The sequence below is a fragment of the Mustela putorius genome, unplaced genomic scaffold (genome assembly GCF_011764305.1).
Source record: "Mustela putorius furo isolate JIRA1106 unplaced genomic scaffold, ASM1176430v1.1 tig00000196_pilon_pilon_pilon, whole genome shotgun sequence".
NCBI classification, from domain to species: Eukaryota; Metazoa; Chordata; class Mammalia; order Carnivora; family Mustelidae; genus Mustela; species Mustela putorius.
In genome coordinates this window covers 6,948,818-6,973,665 of record NW_025421310.1, presented here as the reverse complement: position 1 = coordinate 6,973,665, position 24,848 = coordinate 6,948,818, and the positions used below count along the sequence as shown (strand labels likewise).

The window sequence follows — 24,848 nt, the reverse complement described above, 5'->3', positions numbered from 1 at the left end:
TAATACATTTCTGGCTAAAATTTTAAATATAATGATGTGTTCAGAGAAACACAAGGGATTCCATCTCTGTGGTATGGTTTAAAAAAATTTTTTCTAAGATCAAGAGAAATTAAAAAAAAAATTCACTATTATCTGACACATTCTTCTGCACAGTGCATACAATGTCTGTCTCACAGTTACTGATGCTGTATCTGCTATTAATGTATTCAATGTTCTAGAGTTTATGGGTCAGTGGTAATACTATTGTCTTCTAACACAAAGAAATCACGTAGATAAAGGAAGGTATAGGGAACCTCTCACTATTGGTCAAGTCAGGGTTTGAATCTGGGTGCCCTACACAGGAACAGGAAGCACACAGTACATATGCCCTTCTAGAAGGTGACCCATGTTTGGATTGTTCCTTTTCTCTTTGACACTCAATGGTTCACTCAGCGGTCCTCACACAGAACAGCTTCCATGAATGGACACTTCAAAGTGAACATTCCAGCCCACACCACACATAGGCAGCCAGAGTGGTTTCCTAGTTGAATACTCAGAAGTAGACACAATGGTCAGGCATCCAAGGTACAACACAGGAAAGGCCCAACACACACCAGTCCACTTTCATGACTGGAGAACCAAGACTACACACCTGTGTATCTCACTACATTACACATGGGCTACTACTTTTCCTGAAGAACACTACTATGAATGTGTCCCAAGATATAGGTTCTCAAGGTCTAGTCCCTACACAGCCACCTGAGATGGGGTAAGAAAGGAAAGGTTGGTGGCTGCCCCCAGAGCTACTGACACAGTAATGTAAGCCTGGGCACAGCTATCCAAGATTTACAAGTGCTCCTGGTGATTCTGACCCGGGACAATTTGCACAACCTCTGCAGGAACCAAGTCACAGGTCAGCCCTGAGTTATCCCCACAGAAGGCACTCTCAGAAACCCTCGGTGCTTGTGGTCATGTTACTGTCTGGACACACATACACAACATGCACAACACACAACATACACAACACACATTTCCTTTATTCATTACTAAACCTGACTCCTTTTCACATGCCTGACACAGGAAACAGAGAGGGAATCAGGGCACCTGTAGAGGCAGTGTGGAGGCTACTCAGACAGGTGAGCTCCTGCTCAAACAAGGAAGAGACAACAGAGCTGAAGGCAAAGAGAGAGTCAGGGATAGGGATCACTCATTCTAAAGTAGTAACACCTCTTCCTGAAACTGGGAAATAACAGGAACGCAGACTTGACAAATGCCTGGGACATGTGTGACAGAACCCAGAACTGCTATTATTAGTGTTCTCCTGAAGAAAACAAGTCTATAATCCTAGGCCCTTAGACTTTTTTTTTTTTTTAAATTTCCTAAATACTACTCCAAGATCACAACACATTCAAAGAAAAAGAAAACTATGTTCCAATCAGAGGAACAAAATAAATCTCCAAAACTGGCCCTAAGTTAATAAAGACCCATACATTGCAAAACAAACAAACAAACACCACCAAACTACACCAAAACCAGAGCAAACCAGACCAAAACAACAGCAACAACAAACTGCAAGCACCTCAAATTATAATGATAAAAATCCACATGGAGGAAAAAGAGAAGACAACAGGTAACCAAGTGTTATCCGGAAAACGAATCATGACCAAAATGTAAACCCAGAGAGACAAAAAGTGTAACATCCAGGAACCAGAAACTGAGAGCCCCAGAGTACAATTACTGAATTTAAAAATACACTAAGGGATCAGCAACAGACTTGATGAAGCAGAAGAAAGAATCAGAACTCTTAAAAACACTTTTTCTAAATTCACTACGGAGGGGACCAAAGAAATAGGTGGAAAAGGAGAGAGTCTGAGGGACTCGTGGGACACCGACGAGTGGTCCAATATGCACATTAAGGGGACCCCATAAGGAGATGAGGGTGACCTATGTGGAAACAATAGACAATTCAAGCTTGCTAAATTCTAAGTAGCATAAATGTCAAGAAATGAGCCAGTGATAAATTATAATTAATCCATCAAATATCAAAGATGAAAAGAGACTTTTGAAACAGCATGACAAATGCACTTCACTTTGTGAAGAGCTCCTAGAAAAGCAGTGTGGGATTCCCAGCAGTCCCAACAAGAATGGGGCCGGCATAATGTACTCACTCAGCTACTAGAAGATTGAAAAATACCACCAAGAATACTTTACCAGGCAGAACTCTTTTTCCACAGATGTAGAAATGAAGACATTCCCAAGTAAAGACCCCTCTACATTTACCAGTAGACCTGTCCTACAAGAACCATTGAAGGAACGCTCTCTCAATGAAATAAAAGGATTCTACCCAGAAACTGAACCAGATGGGATCCTAAAGTTCTCCACTAAACATAAGTATTTAGACAGTTATACAAACCTGTAGTGTTGGAATTACCTAGGTCACATTTATTTCTGCCACAGAATTTTGTCTTTAAAGAAGTATAAAAATCGTTCATGTACGTCATAAACTACACAACATAAATATTAGAATTTGTGACATCGGTTAACAAAGTGGGTGCAGGGGTGGAGACAAGAACAAGTGTTTTGTGTGCAATTACAATATTGAGATTCAAAAGCGTTGTTTTACCTCTAAGTTACTTTTAATTCCACAAACTCTTTTCTCTCATGCTGAAAGAAAACAATTCACCCACAAATACATGATGAAATTAATTCTATGTTGATGACAACTCACCTAGACATAGTATAACATTCACTCACCACTCCCCAGGGAGAAAAATTAACAGTAGGAATCAGAGCATGTATGAATGATACACAAACACAATCAAATACACATAATTTTATTGGCAAAAAGCATAAAGTTTATCCTTTTTTGACTTACATAGTAAGTGAGACTTTCTTAAAGGTTCCAAGTACTGAGTTCTAAATGTGCTAGTTCCCCAATAACATTCTTTATGTGAGGCAGCTAGGAAACAGAGACATTGCATTATTTCACCACTGAGGAATGAACACAGAGAGGGGAAATAGAACTGCACATTGTCTCATTTTAGGGAGGTGGCTTGTTATCTGATGCAGTTACTAAATGTCAGTTTTATAAGAATAAGATTAAAGCCTTCATAACATTAGAAAGCATAAGCCAGAAAACATTAGAAATCTGTCTCCAGTATTCTTGGAATTTCTGCACCAAAACCCAGTGTGTATACAATTACCCTGACCTACTTGTCTCATGATGAAAGCCAGAACTGACAAAGGCCATACCATACGGGTCCTCAGAAACATGATGCTTTCCCCAGGGCCCTCAAAGCAATGGAGAAGCTCTCAGACTGGGGCGGGGGGGGGCTTCCCCCTCCAAGGAGAGTCTCCTGGCCCTTCCTGTGGATGTGGCAGACCATCACTGGAGCTGAAGGAGAATCCCTATAGGATGAAAGAACTTGATAATGTGGGAGAGTAGATGTCCCTCTGGGAGCATAAGAGAAATAAAACCAGGCATGTCTCCAACTGATTTTCATTCAAGGACAGCTAGTGGCACCATAGCTTAAGGTCTATGTTCCTCCTTCAGACTTGGGCCTCCCTTCTGTCATCTGCCTCATTTATCCTCACCTACCTGGATGGAAGCCTTTGGTTTCCTTTCTCTTCATATCCCAGAGCTGCTTCTCTTGCTCCAAAAAAGTGATCAGGTCTGGCTTTGACACACTGAGACCTGTTTATGAGAGAAAAGGAAAATGAGTATCGCCAGAGATTCTAACTTTCCATCAGGATTGTGTTCAGCACAGAAGAGAGGATATTGTACAATTCTAGAAAATGATTTCCAAAAGCTGTTGCCCAACAGTCCCTTTAGAACACAGAGGAGGCATTTCCAATGTTCACAACCTGACCCGCACTTCCAAGCAATAGACATAGTAAGAAGGGGAAATTTCAGTTTAACATGTGAGCAGCACCATTCTCTGCCACTAAGTGTTTAGAATTGCAACTCATCTACAGAAGTGGGGGTATTACCTTGAGAAGCTAAAGATGAAAAGGACACATGATGATGGCTTTTCTCAAACCCCTCCTCACTCCCCTCTCTGTCTGGATCTGAATTCCAGTTATTCAAACAGAAATGGTCCAAAAGACAATCTTCACAGGAAGCAGAAAACCCAGAGTGTGATTTGGGGAATCTAGAAGGAGTGTTCCTCACCCAAGAAGCAGAGGTGTCCGTAGTTCTCCAACATCACATCCCTGTACAGTTGCCGCTGAGTGTGGGTCAGGTGTCCCCACTCCTCCTGAGAGAGTTCTATGGCCACATCCTTGAAGGTCAGCTGTCCCTGCAATAAATACCACAGTCACCAAGTGGCCATTGACACACTTCACGATGGTCCCTAGTATGAAAGTGGGAGTTAATGTCACCAGCTAAACCCAAGACCTGACTTTCCCTGCTCCAGGACATGAATGTGGAATAAAAGAAAAACCCAGGAGACAGAGGGCAGGACTGATTGACAACCTCCACTCCGAGAAGTCAACCCTACCAACTACAGAGAGGTGAGAGCGCTCCTTGTCCAATGAACACTGCTGGCATGCAGGAGAAGAACCAATGTTCCAGAAGGAATCATGAGATATTTCTGATGTGAAATCTTGAGGTGTGGGAGTGAATGATGAAGAAACAATTCCTGAGATGTCTTTGGTGTCAAAGCTGTGGTCTTCCTGATGATGTACAGGCACAAACCCCATGCGTCAGAGGCGCTGCACTGGAGTGTGAGCTGGAACTCAGTCTGCACTAAAATGGTGAGTGGCTCAGGAGTGCAGCCATCATGAAGGAAGCTGAAAGCAAGGTTCCAGGACCTTGAGTACCCAGCTGGTGTGATGATGAGTAGTAGTAAGTGACTAGTGTAAGTGACTACTTACTACTAGTAAGTAGTAAGTGACTACTGTTGAGTGAAACCTTGGATGGAGGACCCTGCAGATCTGTATCAGTGGGGGCCATGCATGAAGGATGATGGCCAACATGCATTTGGGGGAAAGAGATAAAGAAGATTCCAAAAGGATTTTCTTATGTTAAGTAGGACTCTCAGAATCCTGGAACTCTGGTTACTGAGAAGCTAAGGTTGCTTTTCTCCTCTAATTAAACATGAACATATGTGAAGGCAGTTGTGAATTCCAGGAAGAATGTCCTACTCTCCCTACTCAGGTATTTATCAATGGTGCCAAGTGGAAGGAAATTTAATGTTATGCACACCTCTTTTGACTTGGTTTTTCTCAGAATCCACGATCAAGGGCACTTGGTTAAAGCGTCCACCTTCAGCTCAGGTCCCATTTCCAGGGACCTGGGATGGAACTCCACATTGTTCTCCCCACTCTGCGGGGAGTCTACTCCTCCCTGTCCCCCTCTACCACTGCTCATGTGCACTCTCAGCCTCTCTCTCTCAAATAATAATTCTTAAAAAAAGAAAAAAAGCTACAAACAAGAGAAACTCAGACAATGGCATTTCCAGTTGAACTGTGATGATCTCTGTGTACTGCTAAGTACATCCACGTTCCCTACAAATGACTGGGAGAGAAATTGTGAACATAGCAGGGGAGTGATCTTGCAAAGAGCAGCGAGACAATAAATCCAGTTCACACCAAGCATAGGAAAGAAAATGATCTCGGTGCCAAGGCACAACCAAGGACACACCATCACTGGTACTTTTTTTTTGTGGTCTGGAAACAGGAATTCGAAATAGGAATCTCATTATGAAAATAGAGGATATATATACAGTTCAATCACCTACAGTTTCTGTAGCAGCTGCTTTGAGGCAAGGGGACTTAAGGAAAGGCATGGAGAGTGGGCCCCAGTGACCCCCTTGCTGAACCCAGACAGGCCCATTGGGGACTCACCTCAAAGGAGCCACAGGCCCAAACTAACCAATGAGCTACTGACAACCAGGGACAGTGCCCAGAAGAGGGAAACTTCCCTGAGCCCCCTAACTCCTCACCTTCCCGCACTAAAAAGAGCCCCCACCACACCCACTGCTCCTTGCACAGAGCCTCTCTCTCCTCTGCCACCTGCCTCCTGCAGGATATTCTGTGAACTGCAAAGAGCGTGGTTCTGCCTCAGGTGAACTCTTCAAGCCCACGTGACTTCCTCCACCCCAATCATGGACCCGGGTTTGGGGGTCCCCACCTGACCAGCAGAGACACCACATTTAGACAAGAGTCTCTCCATGTCCCCTATGAGGCAGCATAATCTTAATTACAGATTCATTTATACTTTAGTGCAAGGGCCAGGGGGAGAGGGACAGAATCTCAAGGCGGTTCCCAGCTGAGCCTGCAGCCAAAGAAAGACCTCATCCCAGTGATGAGGGAGCAGGAGGCTGGCTGAGGACAAAGCAATAGCTGGCACCTTGCACCCTCTCTCCGCCCGCTCCCCTCAGTAATATGTGTGACATTCCTCAGGCACCTCTGGCTGCCCTAAAAGAAAAACATATAGTTAACTTGCAGAGATCACAGTCCTGCAAGACAGGAGTCTCCCTTGGTTTACCAATGTCCTAGAGATTTACAACAAAGAAGCTATCTAACAATAGCACAATTTCCAGAGGCCAATAACTCAGTTCCTCAAGCCCAAAATAAAGTTAAATTTCTTCTAAACCCAAATCTCACCTACAAGGACACTTGATAGGAGAAATGTGAAACTATATTTCTAGTTCAAGAGCAAGTCAAGAATCATTCCCAAGCATATGGCCCACTGATACACATCTAAAGGGTCTCACAAGAAGATTTTTACTACTAGTAATGAATAACCTTTCTCCCTACAATAGCTAGCCCCTCAAGGTCCTGGAGACCTTGCTTCCAAAATTCCTTTACCTCACCTTCCCCCAACCGCAGGTTACATAACCTGCCATCCCTCACAACCTGGCGCAGCATCTCCGTCTGCCCATGGGTCCTATCCCCGTGCTCTAATAAACCACCTTTTTGCACCAAAGACGTCTTAAGAATTCTTTCTTAGCCATCGGCTCCGAACCTCACCCCACTAAACCTCATCTAGGTTCAAGAACTTCATCACCAGAACCCTGAGATTGTGGCCCAGGGGGAAAATCAACAGTCTTGAGGCTTAACTGACTGAACCCCCAGGTTCCACTCTAGTGTATTTTACATAAAATACCTACTTCACATTCTAAAGAGCAAGTCTCAAGAACTGCCCCTTCCCACACTTTCTCTCAGAGAACATCTAGAGTTATTCTGGACACAAATTTATTGAGGTTATTTCTTGATTTCCTGACCCCTGGGCTACACAGCGCTGAGAAAAGCAAGCACATGGGGCCTAAAGGAGAAAGGTTTTCCCTCACTGACCGCCCGGACCAGACCTCAGCAGCAGCAGGAATCTCAGACGAAGCCCCCCCGCCCACGTGCGTCTATCACTCAGAAACTATTTTCAGTGCTTCCAGGACTTTAACTCCCAGTGACAGCTGCTGCTGTCCTATTGTAAGGCAGGTTGGAGACTTAGGAGAGAAGGCTCTGGGATACAGGGGAGAAGGGTTCTGAAGACCTGGCCTTGAGGATCATTTCTGGAAAGATCTTCAGATCAGGCGAAAACAGAAGGGAGAAACATCAGAACTACAGGAACTAACATTTGCAATTTCTAAAAGCGAGGAATTTCAGGAGGAAAACATGACACGGCCTCTCCTGGGACACCAGGCTTACCTGAGAACTGGTCATTTCTCCTTTCCCTTCGTCCCCTGGATTTCTTTCCCACAAGGTATCTGCAGAGAAATCACAGCAGCATCAGGAGAAAATGCCCTTAAAGCCACCAACAGAGCTTGCCCTTCTGGAAACTGTTCTAGGACCGGGCTGGATCCTGGCTGAGGAACTTTGCAGCCCTCGGAGACCTTGCGGATTGGAGTTAACACCAGCGGGCACAGAGGAGGGTGACCGTTCTCCCAGGGTCTGAGCCCTGGGCACAAAGAGGGGAGCTTTAGCACTTTTACTTCCTCATCTGTGCCATTCTCATGGTCAAGGCCGGCAGGACAGCGGGGGGGCGGGGGGGGGGGACCCGGAATGGGCCCGAAGCAGAATTAGGATTCCCCGCTGGAAGGGTCAGCCTCCTGAGAACACGGATTTCTCTTATCAAAACTGCTTCCCTGAAGGCAGGACACTGAAACGCAGAAATGACCCAAATTCCTTGTCCTTTGTGTCAGGAGCTATTCAAATGAGCTCCTACCGCGAGACTAATCTTTGGCTTTTCCTTCTCAGCTTTCAGGGGGCCTCGCCTCCCCCCAAATGCCCACAAATTCAGCTTCAGCCAAGGAACAGGGTGCTCCATGGGCCTGACCTTTCCAGACTCATGCAGCAGAGACCTGGCTACCTCCCCGTGGACCAAAGCCTGCTCTCCACTCTCAGAAAAAAAATTAAAAATTTAAGGAAATAACCCCACCTCCTGGCCTCACTGAGGACTCCTGCAGCCCTTAAGTAACACTACACTGTTGTTTCCACCAAATGAATGGGTAGAATGTGAGGGGGAGGGGCAGCAGGTAAGATCCTTCTTGAAACTGCACCGGTGATTGTTATGCCCGAGTATTCACATCTGAGAGACCACCAAGGACACCGATGCAATTGCAAGAGGGATTATTTGACATGCTTAAGCTTGGGCCCAAGTATACCCCACACAGCCGAGTAGGGACTTGGACGCTGAACCAGTTCCAGAGTTTTTAAAGGCAGAGTAGGGGTGGGACTCAGTGGTGGGTGAGGACAAAGGGGATGTTCAGAAGGGCTATCAGGGTAAAGAAGACTGCCAGGATATTGGAGGCCTCAATATTATCAAGCCAAGGCCATTTTCCTCTATAATGAGGCACTAACAGGAAGACAACTGGGAGTTTCATGGTGGTGATGAGGGAGCACGAGGCTGACTAAAGACAAAGCAAAAGCTAGCACCTTGCACCCCCTCTCCATCGGCTCCCCCTCAGTCATATGTGTTACATTCCTCAGGCAGCCCTGACTGCCATGAACTGTAAGCAAATAGTTAACTTGCAGAGATCACAATCCTGCAAGACAGGAGTCTCCCTTGGCTTACAAATGTTCTAAATCTCACTAACAAAGACAATTGATAGCAGGATTATGACATCACACCAAAAAGTCTCCCAACTATCTTGATGTTAATGGCTGGCCTAAAGACATTGATCAATCCACAAGGGCAAGGCCTCCAGTAGGCCTCAGGAATCCTCGCACCTTGTAGGCCCTCTTTAGCATATGAAAACTCCGTTGAAACCTTCCTTCCCCTCACCTTCCCCCAACCGCTGGGTACGGAACCTGCCATCCCTCACAACCCGGGGCAGCTGCATCTCCGCCTGCCCACGGGTCCTGTCCCCGAGCTTTAATAAACCACCTTTTTGCACCAGAGATGTCTAAGAATTCTTTCTTAGCCGTCGGCTCCGAACCTCACCCCACTGAACCTGACTTAGGTCCCGGGACTTCATCAGTGGAATGCCACATTCCTCTTATCAAGCGTCCTTGTTAGAGAGATTTAGGCTTAGAAGAAACTTAACTTTCTTTGTTGTAAATCTCTAGGACATTTGTAAACCGACGGAGACTCTGGTCTTGCAGGATTGTGATTTCTGCAAGTTAAGCTTTTGTTCACACATACTGTCGAGGGGAGCGGAGCAGGTGGAGAGGGGGCGCAAGGAGCCAGCTTTTGCTTCGTCAAGATGGCTGTACTTACCTCAGGGCTACACCCGAGGTGGGTGCAGTCTTGTTTTTCTTGGTCTCCACAGTGATGCTATTGAGAAGCAGCTGGGAAAGAGAGCAAGCAAAGCAGGAAAACCAAGACTGTGGATGTGACCACATTTATCTCCATGGCTTCTCCAGTGATCAGTCTGGAGACTGACACCTCCTCCATCTTTCTGCCACACAGAGGGAGGCACCCTTACAAGTGATGTCTTCCCTTATCAGTGCAAAGTCTCACAAAGGGAAACATTCTAGGTTTCAGAGCTTTTCCTTTACCCTTCCTTTAAAATACCAGCATAATATAATCCTTAGGCCAAAGATATATTTTAGGGGGACAAAATGCTCCCCTTATTTTGTAAATATTTATTTTCATATATAACTCCAAAGTAGTATTCCAAACTGAATGTACTTTTACCATACCATCAGCAATATAGGAGAATTCGGATTCCTCAACATTCTCCATGAAATCTCATCTTTTAGCCTTTTTTTGTTATTTTACCCATTCTAAAAAATACCAAAAAGTTTCTCACTGGAACATATGAAGTGGTCTTCCTACAGCTGTCCTGGTGACTGAAATGGAAACCACTTCAGAACATCAAGCTGAACAGAAATGAAAATGGCTGCATTAATGCTTCAGGGAGACTCAATTTCAAACTAAATGACACTTTCCCTCTCCCCTCCAAACCTCCCCTCTCCCTTTCTCAGCCTTTCTTTGTTTCAGGAACCTGGTTCCGCCCTGACAACATGGTGAACAGGGAGGGAAGCACCGGCACAATTCCTGCGGAGACTGGTGACATTCTCTATTGCCCTACAAGCTCCAGCCCCTTCCTCCGGGTGTGCTGCAGGTTTGCCGGCCTGACCTGCTGAGGTCTCCTTCACAGGCGAAGCGATGAAGCTGCTGTTCCTCTTGATACCCAGCTCCGTGTTCACATTAGATTTGGGGTCTAAAATGTGGAGGTCGGGTCATACAACAGAAGTGAATTTAGGAGAGGAAAACTTGGTTTTCTAGCTCCATTCTGAGTTTTTTGAGCTGTTAATAATGAAAGCTATGTAAGACAGTTAAGGAAACTAAAAAAAAAAAAAAAAATCTTAATTATGGGAAGCCGAAGGACATGAAGCTAGAGACAGGTGACTGGAGCTTCTGTGCCACTGTGACAGGACGAGGAGGGAGGATATAGAATTTCAAACAGGGGACATATATTCGCAGGGAATAGGAAATGTTTGCCAATCCGTTGGGGCAACTTTCTATGATCTTAAAAGTTTAATGTTGGGTATCATCTCTCTGTAGAAAAGACATTAGGGCTCAAAAACGATGGCCAAGAAAAAATTCTTAATCTGTATCTGGTGCAAAAATGAGGTTTTACTAAATTCAGAAGACAGAACCTGTGGGCAGAAAGAGCTGCCCTGGGGTCATGAGAAGTGGCTCATTATATACTTTCATGTGGCAAGGTGGTTACAGATAGCTTAAGCCACCCAGGTATTTTGGAAACAAGGTTTCCAACACACTGAGGGAGCTGGCTGTGGTATGTAGCCCCATATTACTAATTCTTATTTAATTTGAATGAAGTTTTTTTAGTTAGGTCTGGAAATACTTGCCCATTTCAGTTGTGACCTTACAGATACTGAATACCTGTATTTGTCCTAAAAGTCCTTTATATGAACCTCTTTGCAGAAGAAACTTATTTTGCAAGAGAATAGCAACAATTAGAAATGACAAGAACTCAGAAGTGGACACTGTTAATGATCTGATAAGAGTTCATTATCATAATTAACAAGGAAATCGTTCCTTCTGTGACACAACATTTCAGTAGTAATCATAGTATCAAGTGATGATGACCTTATACCAGAGGTAACACACCAAGCAAACAAGCCTAGTTAGTCAACAAGACTTATTTCTATCACTCTTAATTACATTTAGCAGCATTTAGCTCTTCAAAACCTTAGTCTCCAGCGAAGATTGAGTAGTAATCAACAGTGAACTGTTACACCAGAACTCTTTGGATGGCAAATTTATGAATCAGTTAAGCACAAAGAATGTTTACTGACAGAGTCAAATATTCTTTGGTCCTTTGCAGTAAGAAGTCAAAAGCACAGGGGCACCTGGGTGGCTGTCTTTAACCTTTGAGTCTGGTTGTGATCCCAGGGTCCTGGGATGGAGCCACAAATTGGGCTCCCTGCTTGCTGGGACACTTGCCTCTCCCTTTCTAACTCTCCCAATCCCCACCCCACTTGTGTTCCCTCTCTCACTGTGTCTCTGCGTGGCAAGTAAGTCTTTAAAAGAAAAAAAAAAAAAGTCAAAAGCACAGACCTACATTCAGTACTCAATGCTTTACTATTTTATCTCATTTGAAATAAAACTAGATGTCCACTGAATTCGATCCCATTTATCATCTAAGCAAAACTAAAGTTTCAGGTTACCAAAGACTGAAAGCTTTCTTAACAATGGCCCATGAAAACTTTGCGACAGACAAGGTTAACCATCATTTCAAGGCATCCTTTTGCCACCAAACTGCAACAGAGTATGTATAGCATGAGCTTATTTGACCTTCAGCAAAACCCAATAGGATAAAAGTTTCACATTTAATGCCAATAACCTTAAAGACATGTCTATCTTAATTAAACCAACAAAGTACCTCCCCATTGCCGATTTTTACCTGGAACACTGGTGGGAAATCTGAACCGCGCAGTGCCAAGTCCACGGGGTGGTCTTCTTTGCTCCTCACAAGGAGGAGGAGGAGGAGGAGGAACCAGTGGTGCTGGAGGCAGGGAGGCCAGTAGAGGAGCCAGAAATGCAGGCTCCACCCAAGGTGGTTCAGAAATGAGAGGATGGGGAGGGGAAGTGCTCCCAGAAAGCAGAGAGAGGGTTTCCAGTTCTCAAGATCATCCACTTGGCCAGAGGATCAAGCACCGTGCATTTTCCACCAACAAGGGGAATTAGGCAGTCCATGACAGGCCAGAGATGACAGGGAGTTTCCCCAAACCAAAGGGCGCTTCAGCAGTTGTTTGGGAATGCCATTAAGATGTCCCATCCTGAGGAAGACCAACCACAGCTGGCTCCATTCAGAGCCGTTAAAATGGGCCATGAGTGAGGGAGAAGCCCCCACATCTATTAGGAGGAGGAACAGTGAGAGAGAGAGTCAGAGTCCCCTTCCTCCCATAACCTGTGTTTATTTGGAGGAGGCCTACTTAGAGAATTACCATCCAGCAGGTCAGGGTGAAGTTTACTGTTCTGCTTATGATCAAACATGTTATGCAAGAGACCTTTAGGTTCATGCCCTGATTTAGAGCCCTGAAAGCCTGGGATGGGCCAGAGTACTTACATGTATTTTCTGAGTTTCCTGCAAAGAGATCTAACTGATAGATCCTACTAAGTCCATGCAGTACTTTTCTTAAATTTTGCAACCCACATGGTTTCTAGTGGTTTAAAAGTATCCCATGGGAGAGTCCTTAGGGACTAACACCATGCTCCTAGAGAAGTAGAGGAGGCCCCTTAACAAGATCCCCCGACTCCCAGATGGTGTCCCACGCAGGATATGTCAGAGTGTCCATGTGTCAAAAGCAATACATGGTGTCCCTCAAACAAAAATCACAATTGATTACCATTCTGCCTTACCACAGAGGCATTCCAGCCATAAAAGTCTAGGTAGGGGAACGCCTGGGTGGCTCAGTTGGTTAAGCGGCTGCCTTCAGCTCAGGTCATGATCTCAGCGTCCTGGGATCGAGTCCCACATCAGGCTCCTTGCTCGGCAGGGAGCCTGCTTCTCCCTCTGCCTCTTGCCTGCCTCTCTGTCTGCCTGTGCTCGCTCGCTCTCTCTCCCTCTATCCTTGACAAATAAATAAATAAAATCTTTAAAAAAAAAAAAAGTCTAGGTAGAAAGGATACAGGTGTCACTGCCCTACGCCATCATATCCTAGCCTACAGAAGTGTGCCTGGTGAGTGGACACCAGTTGAATGGATGGAAATACCATGCCTTGCCGCTCATGCCCCGAGGGCTGCATTATTGCCCTGTGATTTTTAATCCATGGAAAACACTAGAAATTTTTTACAATGGGAAATTACCCAATTTTGTAATTTAAGTAGTTAGTAGAGGACATAAACAGAAAGCAGTAAAGACAGAAATCCACCATGATCTAAGAGACATCCAAGCACATGTAGTCTTTACAATCAACTTTCCTAGGAAATGGTTACCAGTTAGGCTTTAATTCAGTCGGGGACTGGTTCTGATGGAGTTTTGGAATGTAGGTGAGAATTGGTGGGGTGAGGTCCAGAGCCCATGGGCAAGAATTCTTGAAAGGTTTTTGGTGAAAAATGATGGTCTTATTAACCCTCCCCCCCCCCCCAGGGAGGGGCAAGACCCAAAGGCAAAAGGAGCCCATGCACTTGGAGTTGAGATAAGGGAAAGGAAGATAGGTTTTTTAAAGAACTTTCATATTCTAAAGAGGACCCACAAAATACTCTGGGCTCTGCCATTGTCAAGTTAAGGTTGTCTTTCCATCTACTAAAGCATTAACATTAAGAGAGTTGGGAGTTTCCCTCTGAAAGTTATGGATAAGAATGCTTTTTCTTGTAAATCACTAAGATATTTGTAATCTGAAGGAAACTCAGTGGTCTTGTGAACTGTCACCTGTGTTAAATTAGCTATTTGTTTTTCCTTCCCTTAGCCTTAGGGCAGTCAGGAGTGCCTGAGGAATATCACTATCCCACCTGGGAGTGGGGGTTAGAGGGGTTACAGGGGGATCAGCATATGCTTTGCTCCCAGTTTGCCTTCTGCTCATCAACAGAAGGGAATAATTTCCTACTCACCATAGAAGGAAATAATTTCCATTTGCAGCCGTAATAAAACTATAGGACATTTCTTTAACTTATAGAGAAGTCGAGCATTGACCCCTCTGGCCAACTGAGTAGACTGTAAGTTCAGCGTGTACCTTTATCCTGTGTGAGTGATGAACTAGACTCTTCTTTGTAAACCTATACATCATGCATTGTTTCCTACAAAGACTGGTTACCAAACCTTATTGCAGAACCTCCCCCCAGGCCACCCACACACAGCCTCCAGGCACATCCATAATGTCAGTAGGAGGCACCAGTGAGTCTGTAGCCTATCCAGAAGTGTTACCGACTGTCCTGCTTGCTCCTCTCCTGCTTTTTCTCTGCACAACTTTCCTTTAAAATCTGCAGGCCTGTAGGAGTCCTTGGAGTTGCTTTTTGGACATGTGTCTGTCTTTTTCCAACTGGCTGGCCTCCCAAAGAAGCGAATATATTTTTTTCTCTTCTTTTTTCCTTTCTTTTATGATTTTATTTATTTATTTGATATAGAGAGAAGTAACACAAGCAGGGGGAGTAGGAGAGGGAGAAGCAGACTTCCTGCCTAGCAGGGAGCCCATGTAGGGCTCATCCCCAGGACCCTGGGATTATGACCTGAGCCAAAGGCAGACACTCAGTGACTGGGCCACCCAGGCACCCCTAATGTTCCTTTTCAATCAAAACTCATGCCTTGGGGTACCTGGGTGGCTCAGTGGGTTAAGCCTCTGCCTTTGGCTCAGGCCATGATTTCAGGGTCCGGGATGGAGTCGCTCATTGGACTCTCTGCTCAGCAGGAAGCCTGTCCCCCCCCCCCACCTGCCTCTCTGTCTAATTGTGATCTCTGTCAAATAAATAAATAAATAAAATCTTAAAAAAAAAAAAACCCACAACACTCACCTCATGCTTTCTGCACTAGCTTTTTGAAGGAATAGCAAATGGCTTTTTTTTGTTTTTTAAATAAAGATTTTATTTATTTGTTGGAGAGAATAGCACAGGCAGAGGCAGAGGGAGAAGCAGGCTTTCTGCTGAGCTCAATGTGGGACTCGATCCCAGGATGCTGGGATCATGACCAGAGCAGAAGGCAGCCGCTTAACTGACTGAGCCACCGAGGCATCCCTGGCTTTTTTTTTTTTTTTTTAACAAAATTGTGGGATACTTCACAATGGTAAGAAAGAAAGAATTCTTGCCAGGTTATATGGTGCAACTTAGTAAGTTTATTGAAGAAGCACATGGCTAGGACTCACACTTAGAATGAGCTACACTTTCATTTTTATTTATTTATTTGTTTATTTATTTATTTATTTATTTGACAGACAGAGATCACAAGTAGGCAGAGAGGCAGGCAGAAAGAGAGGAAGGGAAGCAGGCTCCCCGCTGAGCAGAGAGCCCGATGTGGGGCTTGATCCCAGGGCCCTGGGATCATGACCTGAGCTGAAGGCAGAGGCTTTAACCCACTGAGCCACCCAGGTGCCCTCATTTTTATTTATTTTGAAGATTTTATTTATTTGAGAGAAAGTGGGCAGAGGGAAGGTGGGTGTGGGGAAGGGGTTAAGGAGTGCACCTGTCCTGATGAGCTCTGGATGATGTATGCAATTGTGGAATGACTGTATGCTACACAAGAAACTAAGAAAACATTCCAGCAGTACAATAGCAGCTGTGCAATTCCATACAAAACTCACGCTCATCACAGTTGTACTCCTTAATGTCTGTACATAATTTAATACATCTGCATACCCACCCGTACTCTGGCTTCCATCAGCTTGCTCTCTACAAGAGTCTGTTCCTTTTATTGCCTTTCCTTTTCTTTTTTTCTTTCTCACTGAACACTTTTTTGTTGGTTGAAATCTACCTATGAGTGATATGATACAGCATTTGTCTTTATTTGGCTTATTTCACATAGCAATATACTCTCTAGTTCCATTCACGTTGTTGCAAGTGGCAGGATTTCATTCATTTCCATGCTAATATCCCATTGTACATACATACTAAACGTTATTTATTCATTCAGCAGTCAGTGACCAAATGGGTTAGACTGTTTGAAGTAGAAATGCTCATTGTGTCTCACTGCTGAACTACTTCTCTAGCAAAACACCACCATGGACAGAGCCAGAACCAGAGCCCATACTTATCATGGTACTGACTAGAAAGGAAGGCCCCACACAGCAATGCAGCTGCTTCCCTGAAAGGTCACTGATGTACAATGGATCATATCTTGACTGGGGTTTTATCCCTGAGTAGTGCTTGTGTTCATCCACAGGACGTGCCTTGCTGATGCTGCCTATCCCACTGTCCAGAAGGAAACTCCACCTCCAACAGCTACTCTACCACTTGACATTGTAAAGCTATGCCCAACTGACTGCACCATCCAATACACCTCCCTTTCCATTCATTGACACTGAGGCAAACCTGGGTGATCACAGTCATCACTGTCATCTAAGGCCATCTGGTCTCAGTTACACACAGGAATGCAATGAAATCATGAGAATAAAGCAGGACTTCCCTACTCCTCAGAAACCCATGTATTTGGCAATTCCTTTTCCTATAACACGTACTCATCAGATGAGAAAAGCAACAGCTGCCTTTGCCTTTGCAGTGACTAAAGGGAGGCAACTTCAGTTCCCTCCTCACACGGGAAGGAGTTCTTCATGTTTAATAGGTCTTACCTCTTTCTCACCAAATTTTAATTAGATTCACATCCCACCTCCTAGGGCTAAATATCTGAATTAATATCCAGTGGCTGTCCATCTCTCTAATCTCAATTAACTTTTTGGAGAACACTCTCACCACAACTTGGGAAAAAAAGAATGGCTCTGACGCCTATGCAGCTGGAAAGTAAAGTGAAGAAAAACACAAATGCAAATCAGGAGGTAACTAGGAAATAAAACAAGCAGAAATTATTTTTCTAAATCCACAGCCAGCACTGTCATAGGCATGTGAATTTCACAGACACATCAAAGGAACACCCCCACAAAGGAAGCGGGGAACATAGCTTTTTAGAGCCCATGAATCAGTGCTTTAGAGTCCAAGGATTAACTTCAGATTAGGCCACTGAAGCTAAAACAGGTCCAGGTCAGCTCTGTGGGAGTCTTCTCTAAAGGATACAGGAAGGGAAAGCATTGGGAAAAAAGGAGAGAGGGTTACTCACAAGGGTAGATTGGGGTTGTTGTATCAGAGGTTACATTACCTTGGGATTCTGCAGAGCGTTGTCTGGGAAACAGGCTGGTGGAAGGACAGGTGTCTGTTCATGGACCCTACCATACTACTGGCTACACAAAGTGAATGCTAAGTAGCAGTATCATGGAGTGCATGATCTAAAATGTCAATAATACCTCTACAAAATCTGTAATATATCCATAATAATATCACAGTCAGCACAAAGAGGAGAAAAGGGGACAATAGATAAAATAGGGGGGAAATCACTCATTTTTAAAACATATTTTCTTAATTTGACAGACAGAAATCACAGGTAGGCAGAGAGGCACAAGAGGGAGCCTGATGTGGAGCTTTATCCCAGGACTCTGGGATCACGACCTTGGCGAAAGGCAGAGGCTTTAACCCACTGAGCCACCCAGGCACCCGTAGAATACAGTTTTCTAACTTAAATTGAAACCTTGCCTTGGCCTCTTGGGCCAACTTAATAGTCCTTAAATTTCTGCGTGCACCTTTCCATGAATGATGGACTAAACCCTTCTTTGTACATCACGCATTGTTTCCAAGGACTGGTAATCTCCCTTTCTGGCACAAACACCACTGGGGACCCATATGCAACCTCCAATTACCTCTGTAATGTCCGTAGGAGGCACAGTAAGTCCACAGGCGATCATGAACTGTGTCAGACTGCCCTGCTTCCCTCCTATTGATTCACTGTCCTCAAGCTCCTTTAAAACTCTGAAGGCCTGGAAAAATCTTTGGAGCTGATTTTTGAACATGAGACTTTCTTCTTTCCAAATGGCTTGTCTCCTGAATAATGCAGATATTCCATTTTCAAAGGAATGGCAGCCAGCTTGGGTTTCTGGATAACAAAATTGCTGGATCCTTCAGCACAGTGATCAGGAAGAACTTCTATGATGATTTATGGTGCAATATAGTAAGTTTACTCATGTAGCACATGGTTGGGACTTTTGCTCAGAAAGAGCTACACTTTTTTTTTCCTTTTTAAAATATTTGATTTGAGAGAGAGAGAGAGAGACACTCATGGTGGGGCGTAGTGATGGGCAGAGGAAGAGAGAGAAACTAAGTCACCACTGGGTAGGGAGCCCACTGCAGGGCTGTGCTGGGAACCTGACATCATGACCTGAGCCAAAGTGAGACCCTTAACTGACTGCTCCCACAGACCCCCTAAAAGCTACACTGTTCATGTTTGAAGGAGGTTGTTGTAAGCTTAGCACTAAAGGGGATGGGCTCTTGCAGACAGTAATAGAGTATAAATGTTTCCACCAGTTTCTTTATACTGTTTAAAATATTACTATTTTATATAGTAAAATATTCTGTCTCTGACAGAGACAGACACAGTGAAAGGGGGAACACAAGCTGTGGGGAGGGGGATAGGGAGAAGCAGGCTTCTGGCTGAACAGAGAGCCCAATGCAGGGCTAATGACCTGAGCCTAAGGCAGACAATGACAGAGCCACCCACATGCCCTTAGAAATATACCCATTATGTCACTGAGGAAAGGGAGGCAGGTCCCGTACAGCAGCTTCCCTGAAGGATCACGAACCACACTGGATCTGACCTTGACTGGGGTTACCTACCTGGGAAATGAGGGAGCAACCACAGCACATGCCTTGCTGATCTGACCTAATCCACTGCCCAGAAGGCTTCTTCATCTCAAACATCTATTCTACCATGTGACGTCTTAAAGTTGCCCACATGATTGCATTATGCAACCCCTCCTCCATCCCTTGTCACGGATCTAGGCGGGGGACAGTAATCACTGACATCCAACAGCATTATTCCCAGGTAGACACAGGAGATTGATCAAATCATCAAGATAAACCAGGACCTCCCTACTCCTGAGAAACCCACACTTGCCATTTCTTGTTCCCATTACATGTATTCATGTGCCTTTGCAGTGACTAAAAGGAGCCACTTCCAGGTCCCTCCAAACACAAAAAGAGTTCTTCACATTTCCCTTTAATAGGTCTTGTCTTTTTCTCTAAGGATAGTGCCTTCCTCGGATTTTACTGATTCACATCCCACATCCCCATGCTAAAATGTCTTAATACCCACCAGCTTTCCATCTGTCTAATCTCAATGAAACATTTTCTGAAGACAATCTCTCCACAGGCAAAAGAGAATGGTTTTGTTCTTATGTAGAGAGGAAGAAAAATGAGGGCAAATACAACTGGAGATCTGGAGAAAAGTAGGTCATAAAACAGAAGTTCTTTTATCACAACTAGGGAGTCACTTGGGCAACTCAGGACAGTTGTCCTCCTCTACATGCTAATTTTTCATCTTAAATACTGTCTTTCCTGGCTACCACATGACTCCTATTGGGATAGATTTCTCTCTCCTATGGGGTACCTATGACACACATAGCATGGTCATATGTGCATGTGTACTTCATAGACACATCAAAACAATATTCAGTGTAGGGTGCAGGGCATGTGCTTTCATTTGGGGCCATGGTGCAGTGCTATAGAGTCCCAAGTCTAAATCCAGAATATGCCATTCCGACTAAAACAGATTTAGGGAAGGCCTGAGGGAGAGGGGATCTTCTCTATGACACACGGGAGGGAAAGCATTGGAAGAAAGGAGAGATGGTGGCTCACAGGTTGGACTGCAGATGTCATATCACACATCCTACTAACTTGGGACCTGCAGCATGCTGAATGGAGAATGCACTAGTGAGAAAGGCTCCTGTCAGTGCAAGACCCATGCAAAACTACTGGCTACACAAAATCGATGCCCAATAGCAGCATCATGGAGTACGTGAGCTAAAACATCAAGATCTCTATGTCACATACCTCAGTAATATACCCACAGTAATATCATTGTATTCACAATGAGGAGAAAATCACAGCACAGACTAGGGGAAAATATAATCACATATCCCTTAAACCTTCAAACCACTGGGAAAATGGATTCCTAGGTATACAGTTCTACTCCAGTATCAAAAAAGTGATTGACTCGATCATCTCCCTACAACCCTCAATGAGACAGATGAACACTAGACGCCAGATAACACATAATTCATGACAAACCCATATCGATATGTTAAAAAAGTCTTATTAATGAAAATATATTATGTTCTATAGTCATACTCTCTAACGATTGCACTTAGGAAGATACATTGGTAGTTTACTGGACGGTAACCTCTTTTTCCCTAAAAAACAATCAGGAAAACCTTGTATTTCTAATATTGAGGAAGTTCTTTAGTTTCAATACCTGCAGAAGTGTGTGCTCTGAACACCTATTCCATGGAATCTTACATCAGTGTTATAACCGTAAGCACCATCTCCACTGAGATATACTTCATATATTGTGTATCATATGGTCATCTTCCATGGAAAATTAGGTATGCATGCATTCCACTTAATGGAGCAGGACATCTAATATCTTTGATGTAGCAACAATCAACCACATGGCCCTTCACACCCACGAGGAACAGAGTAATTTTCGGGAGTGATTTCAGAGAAAAACAGATTAATATTGTTAGTCACAAATCTCAAATGTGGTCAATATAAGAATGAAAAAATACTGAAATCCCTTATATGTATGTAAATGTCCACCCTCGAAATCTGTTCAACAGAATACCACATACATTTTCTAAGTGTTTAAGTTTGATTTTTCCTTATAATCACTATGTTCATACAGAGTAATGTCTGAGTAGAGTGATTAATATATTCCACTGGCTTGATTCTCTTACATATATTGGCATTTGATGTTCAAATAATTAGTTTTCTAAATGATGCTAACTTTCAATTAACTTTCCTACATGCTCTCTCTGGTGTTTACTCCAATGTATACTGAAATGAAGGTCTTCCCACATTCACTATGTTGCAAGGGTTTGAATCAAGTATGCATTTTGAGATACTGAGGAAGGACTGAATTCCAGTTAAATGCTTGGCCACATCCTTTACATTTCACACTTTACTCCTATATGATCAGTATGATTTTAATAAATTCGGAGGTCCAGTGAGAGGTCAGACACATTTTTTTAAAATTTTATTTATTCATTGGAGAGAGAGACAGTGAGAAAGAGCAAGAGGGGGAGAAAGTCAGAGGGAGAGAAAGTCAGAGGGAGAGGCAGACTCCCCGTGGAGCTGGGCGCCCAATGCAGGACTCGATCCCAGAACTCCGTGATCATGGCCTGAGCCAAAGGCAGCTGCTCAACCATCTGAGCCATGCAGGTGCCCCACAGACACATTCTTAGTATTTGTACACTAACTCTCCTATATATAATCTCTGATATGGAGTGAGGAGGGAACAGTCCTTAGGCATTTTCTCACATACATCCATAATTTTCTCTCCAGTACGAATTCTGTGATGCCCAGTAACAGTCGTTCGCAGCTAGAGGGTGTGCCACATTATTCATCGGCTGTCATTCCAGTATGAATTCTCTATTTAGTAAACGTGTGCATGCTGGACAAAGGCCTTGTCACATTTATCATTTCTGCAAGGTTATGGTCCAAAATGAATTCTCTGATGTGCATGAATGGGTAAGCACTCCTTAACTGATTTTTCTCACATTCTTTTTTTCTTTTTTAAAGATTGTATTTATTTATTTGACAGAGATGGAGAGAGAGCACAAGTATGGAGGAGGGGCAGGCAGAGGTAAAGGGAGAAGCAGGCTTCCTGCGGTGCTCAAACCTGGGAACCTGGGATCAAGAACAGGGTCTAAAGCAGCCACCTATCCAGCTGAGCCACCCAGGTGCCCCCTTTCTCACATTCTGTACACTGGTAAGCTATCTATCTAGTATGAATTTTCTGATGTTTAGTGAGGATTGAGTGCCTGTGAAGGCCTTGCCACATTCTTAGTATTTGTACAGTTTCTCTCCAGCATGAATTCTGTGATGTCAAGGAAGGTCTGAGGGCCAAATTCTTGACTTTGGTAAGGTTTCTCTCCAGTATGAATTCTGAGATGTTGAGTAAGGGTTGAGCTATGGTTAAAGGCCTTGCCACATTTTTGACATTGATAAGGTTTCTCCCAGGTATGAATTCTTTGATGTTCACTAAGGCTTGACCTCTGATTAAAGGCCTTCCCACATTCTGTACATTGGTAAGGTTTCTCTCCAGTATGAATTCTGTGATGTTGAGTAAGTACTGAGCTCACTTTAAACCTCTTGCCACATTTCTGACACTGGAAAGGTTTCTCTCCAGTATGAATTCTGTGACGTTCACTAAAACTTGAGCTCTGGGAAAAGGCCTTGCCATATTCTTGACATTGGTAGGGTTTCTCTCCAGTATGAATTCTGTAATGTTGAGAAAGGCTTGAGATGTGGTTAAAGGCCTTGTCACATTCGTAACATTGGTAAGGTTTCTCTCCAGTATGAATTCTGTAATGTTGACTAAGGTCTGAGCTCTTGTTAAAGCCCTTACCACATTCTTGACATTTGTAAGGTTTCTCTCCAGTATGAATCCTGTGATGTTTGTTAAGATGTGAGCTCTGGCAAAAGGCCTTGCCACAGTCTTGATATTGGTATGTTTTCTTTCCAGTATGAATTCTGTTATGTTGCATAAGCCTTGAGCTGTAAATAAAGGCCTTGCCACATTCTTGACATTTGTAAGGTTTCTCTCCAGTATGAATTTTGTGATGTTGAATAAGCTGTGAAGTGCAGTTAAAGGTCTTGCCACATTCCTGACATTCATAACATTCCTCTCTGGTATAGGTTTATGTCCATTTATTAATGGACAGTCCTTAAAGGTTTTAACACCTTCTTCACATTTTTGTATTTTTTCTCCAGTATGCATTCACAGATATTGAGATAGTGTTGAGTGGCAGTCTAAGGATTTCCACATTCCTTCAAAGTGTAAGCTTCCTTTCCCCTAGGAATTATCTTACTTATATTTAGGCTTGATGACTGGCAAAAATGGTCCCTGCTTTATTAGATCTGACTAGGTTTTTTCCCTCATGAATTCTCTGATGACCACCAACACTGGTGGACTGGTTACAAGCCTTCCCACATTCATTATATTTATGAGGGCCATCTCCCAAATGGTGACCATTATGTACACTAAGGTTAGAGCTTGGATGAAAGCCTTCCCCACATTTATCACATTCATAATGGATCTCTGCAAACCTAGCCCTGACACATTGGTGAACACTGGTGCCCTGGTTCAATGTTTTCTCAGATTCAGTGCATTGAGCAATTCTGTCTCCAATGAAAAGCCTCTGGTCATTCTGGAGGGTTGACTCCGGAGTGAAGCCCCTATCATATGGATCCCACTGAGCACTTTGTTCTTCAGGCAAATCCTATGTTTCAAATGGCTCAAATAATTAATCTCAGCATGGACTAGGTTACTTTCCCAATATTCCAAATGGTCTGTCCACAAATAGCTATGTTTGAATAGTTGATTGGAGCTTGTGCTGACAGAAACACACTGCTCTGCAGAAACAGTTGACTTAAAGAGGGAGGTTTTCCACAGCGTTTTATATCCTTCACCATTTGGGGCACAGAGATTCTCATTAAGGACCATGGCTTTGGTTTGGGTGTATCGTCCAGGATTTCTTTGATGCTCGTCACTATCCCCCCCCATCACTGTCCCAGTCTGTATGTAAGTGTAAAATCTCAACAGCACTATGTTAGTATCTGTACACTGATATTTTCTGGAAAGAATCTTCTATGCTCTGCTTTAGCAGGAAACTCTGGGTGTCATGTGAAGATACAGCTGAAAAATACCAAATAAAAGTAAAATCACTGTACTTACTACATTCAGAAGAATATACTGAAGACTTCTTAAATAGAAGCATCAAGTGAGTCAATGTCAGAAAGATGGCTGAGAAGGAATCATCATGACTTCATTTCTTTATGGTCACACAACATTGACACAATGTACTGAGCACAGAGTCTAATAGGGAATTCTGCAGTATGGTCATTGTGTAGCAAAAATCACTTCTCTGTATTTCTAACAATCAGGAAAAGGGTCACATGAGCTCAAAATTAGCAGAATGACCAATATTGAAACAGAAAACTGAAATGAATCAACTAGAGTACAGTAAAAATAGGAACATATCAAGCACAGGAAGAGTTGTTTGTCAGAAAAGACCAACAATATTGACAGCCCATGAACTAAATTAAGAGTAATAGGGAAAGGGCACCTGGGTGGCTTAGTGGGTTAAAGCCTCTGCCTTCCACTCAGGTCATAATCCCAGGGTCCTGGGATCAAGCCCCACATGGGGCTCTCTGCCCAGCAGGGAGCCTGCTTCCCTTCCTCTCTCTCTGCCTGCCTCTCTGCCTA

At 43.8% G+C, this 24,848-nt stretch overlaps 2 protein-coding genes across 3 annotated transcripts; both read right to left on the bottom strand.

Moving 5' to 3' along the window:
• Positions 1 to 2,748: 2,748 nt before the first annotated feature.
• On the bottom strand, positions 2,749 to 8,309 carry LOC101685120 (putative protein ZNF720). 2 transcript variants are annotated; one of them, XM_045076997.1, is made up of 5 exons: positions 8,258 to 8,309; positions 7,630 to 7,688; positions 4,151 to 4,277; positions 3,578 to 3,673; positions 2,749 to 3,387 (listed from the first exon to the last, which is right to left on the bottom strand). In XM_045076997.1, exons 2-5 carry the CDS (start codon positions 7,642 to 7,644, stop codon positions 3,365 to 3,367), a joined length of 261 nt encoding a protein of 86 aa, XP_044932932.1. In that variant the 5' UTR covers positions 7,645 to 7,688; positions 8,258 to 8,309; the 3' UTR covers positions 2,749 to 3,364. The 2 variants fall into 2 exon arrangements, with proteins under 2 accessions (XP_044932932.1, XP_044932933.1); XM_045076998.1 differs by lacking the exon at positions 8,258 to 8,309 and having other exon boundaries at positions 7,630 to 7,918.
• A 14,046-nt stretch (positions 8,310 to 22,355) lies between these two features.
• LOC101684833 (zinc finger protein 626-like) lies at positions 22,356 to 24,298 on the bottom strand. Its single transcript, XM_045076996.1, has one exon. It carries the CDS (start codon positions 23,125 to 23,127, stop codon positions 22,384 to 22,386), a length of 744 nt encoding a protein of 247 aa, XP_044932931.1. The 5' UTR covers positions 23,128 to 24,298; the 3' UTR covers positions 22,356 to 22,383.
• Between the last annotated feature and the right edge of the window lie 550 nt (positions 24,299 to 24,848).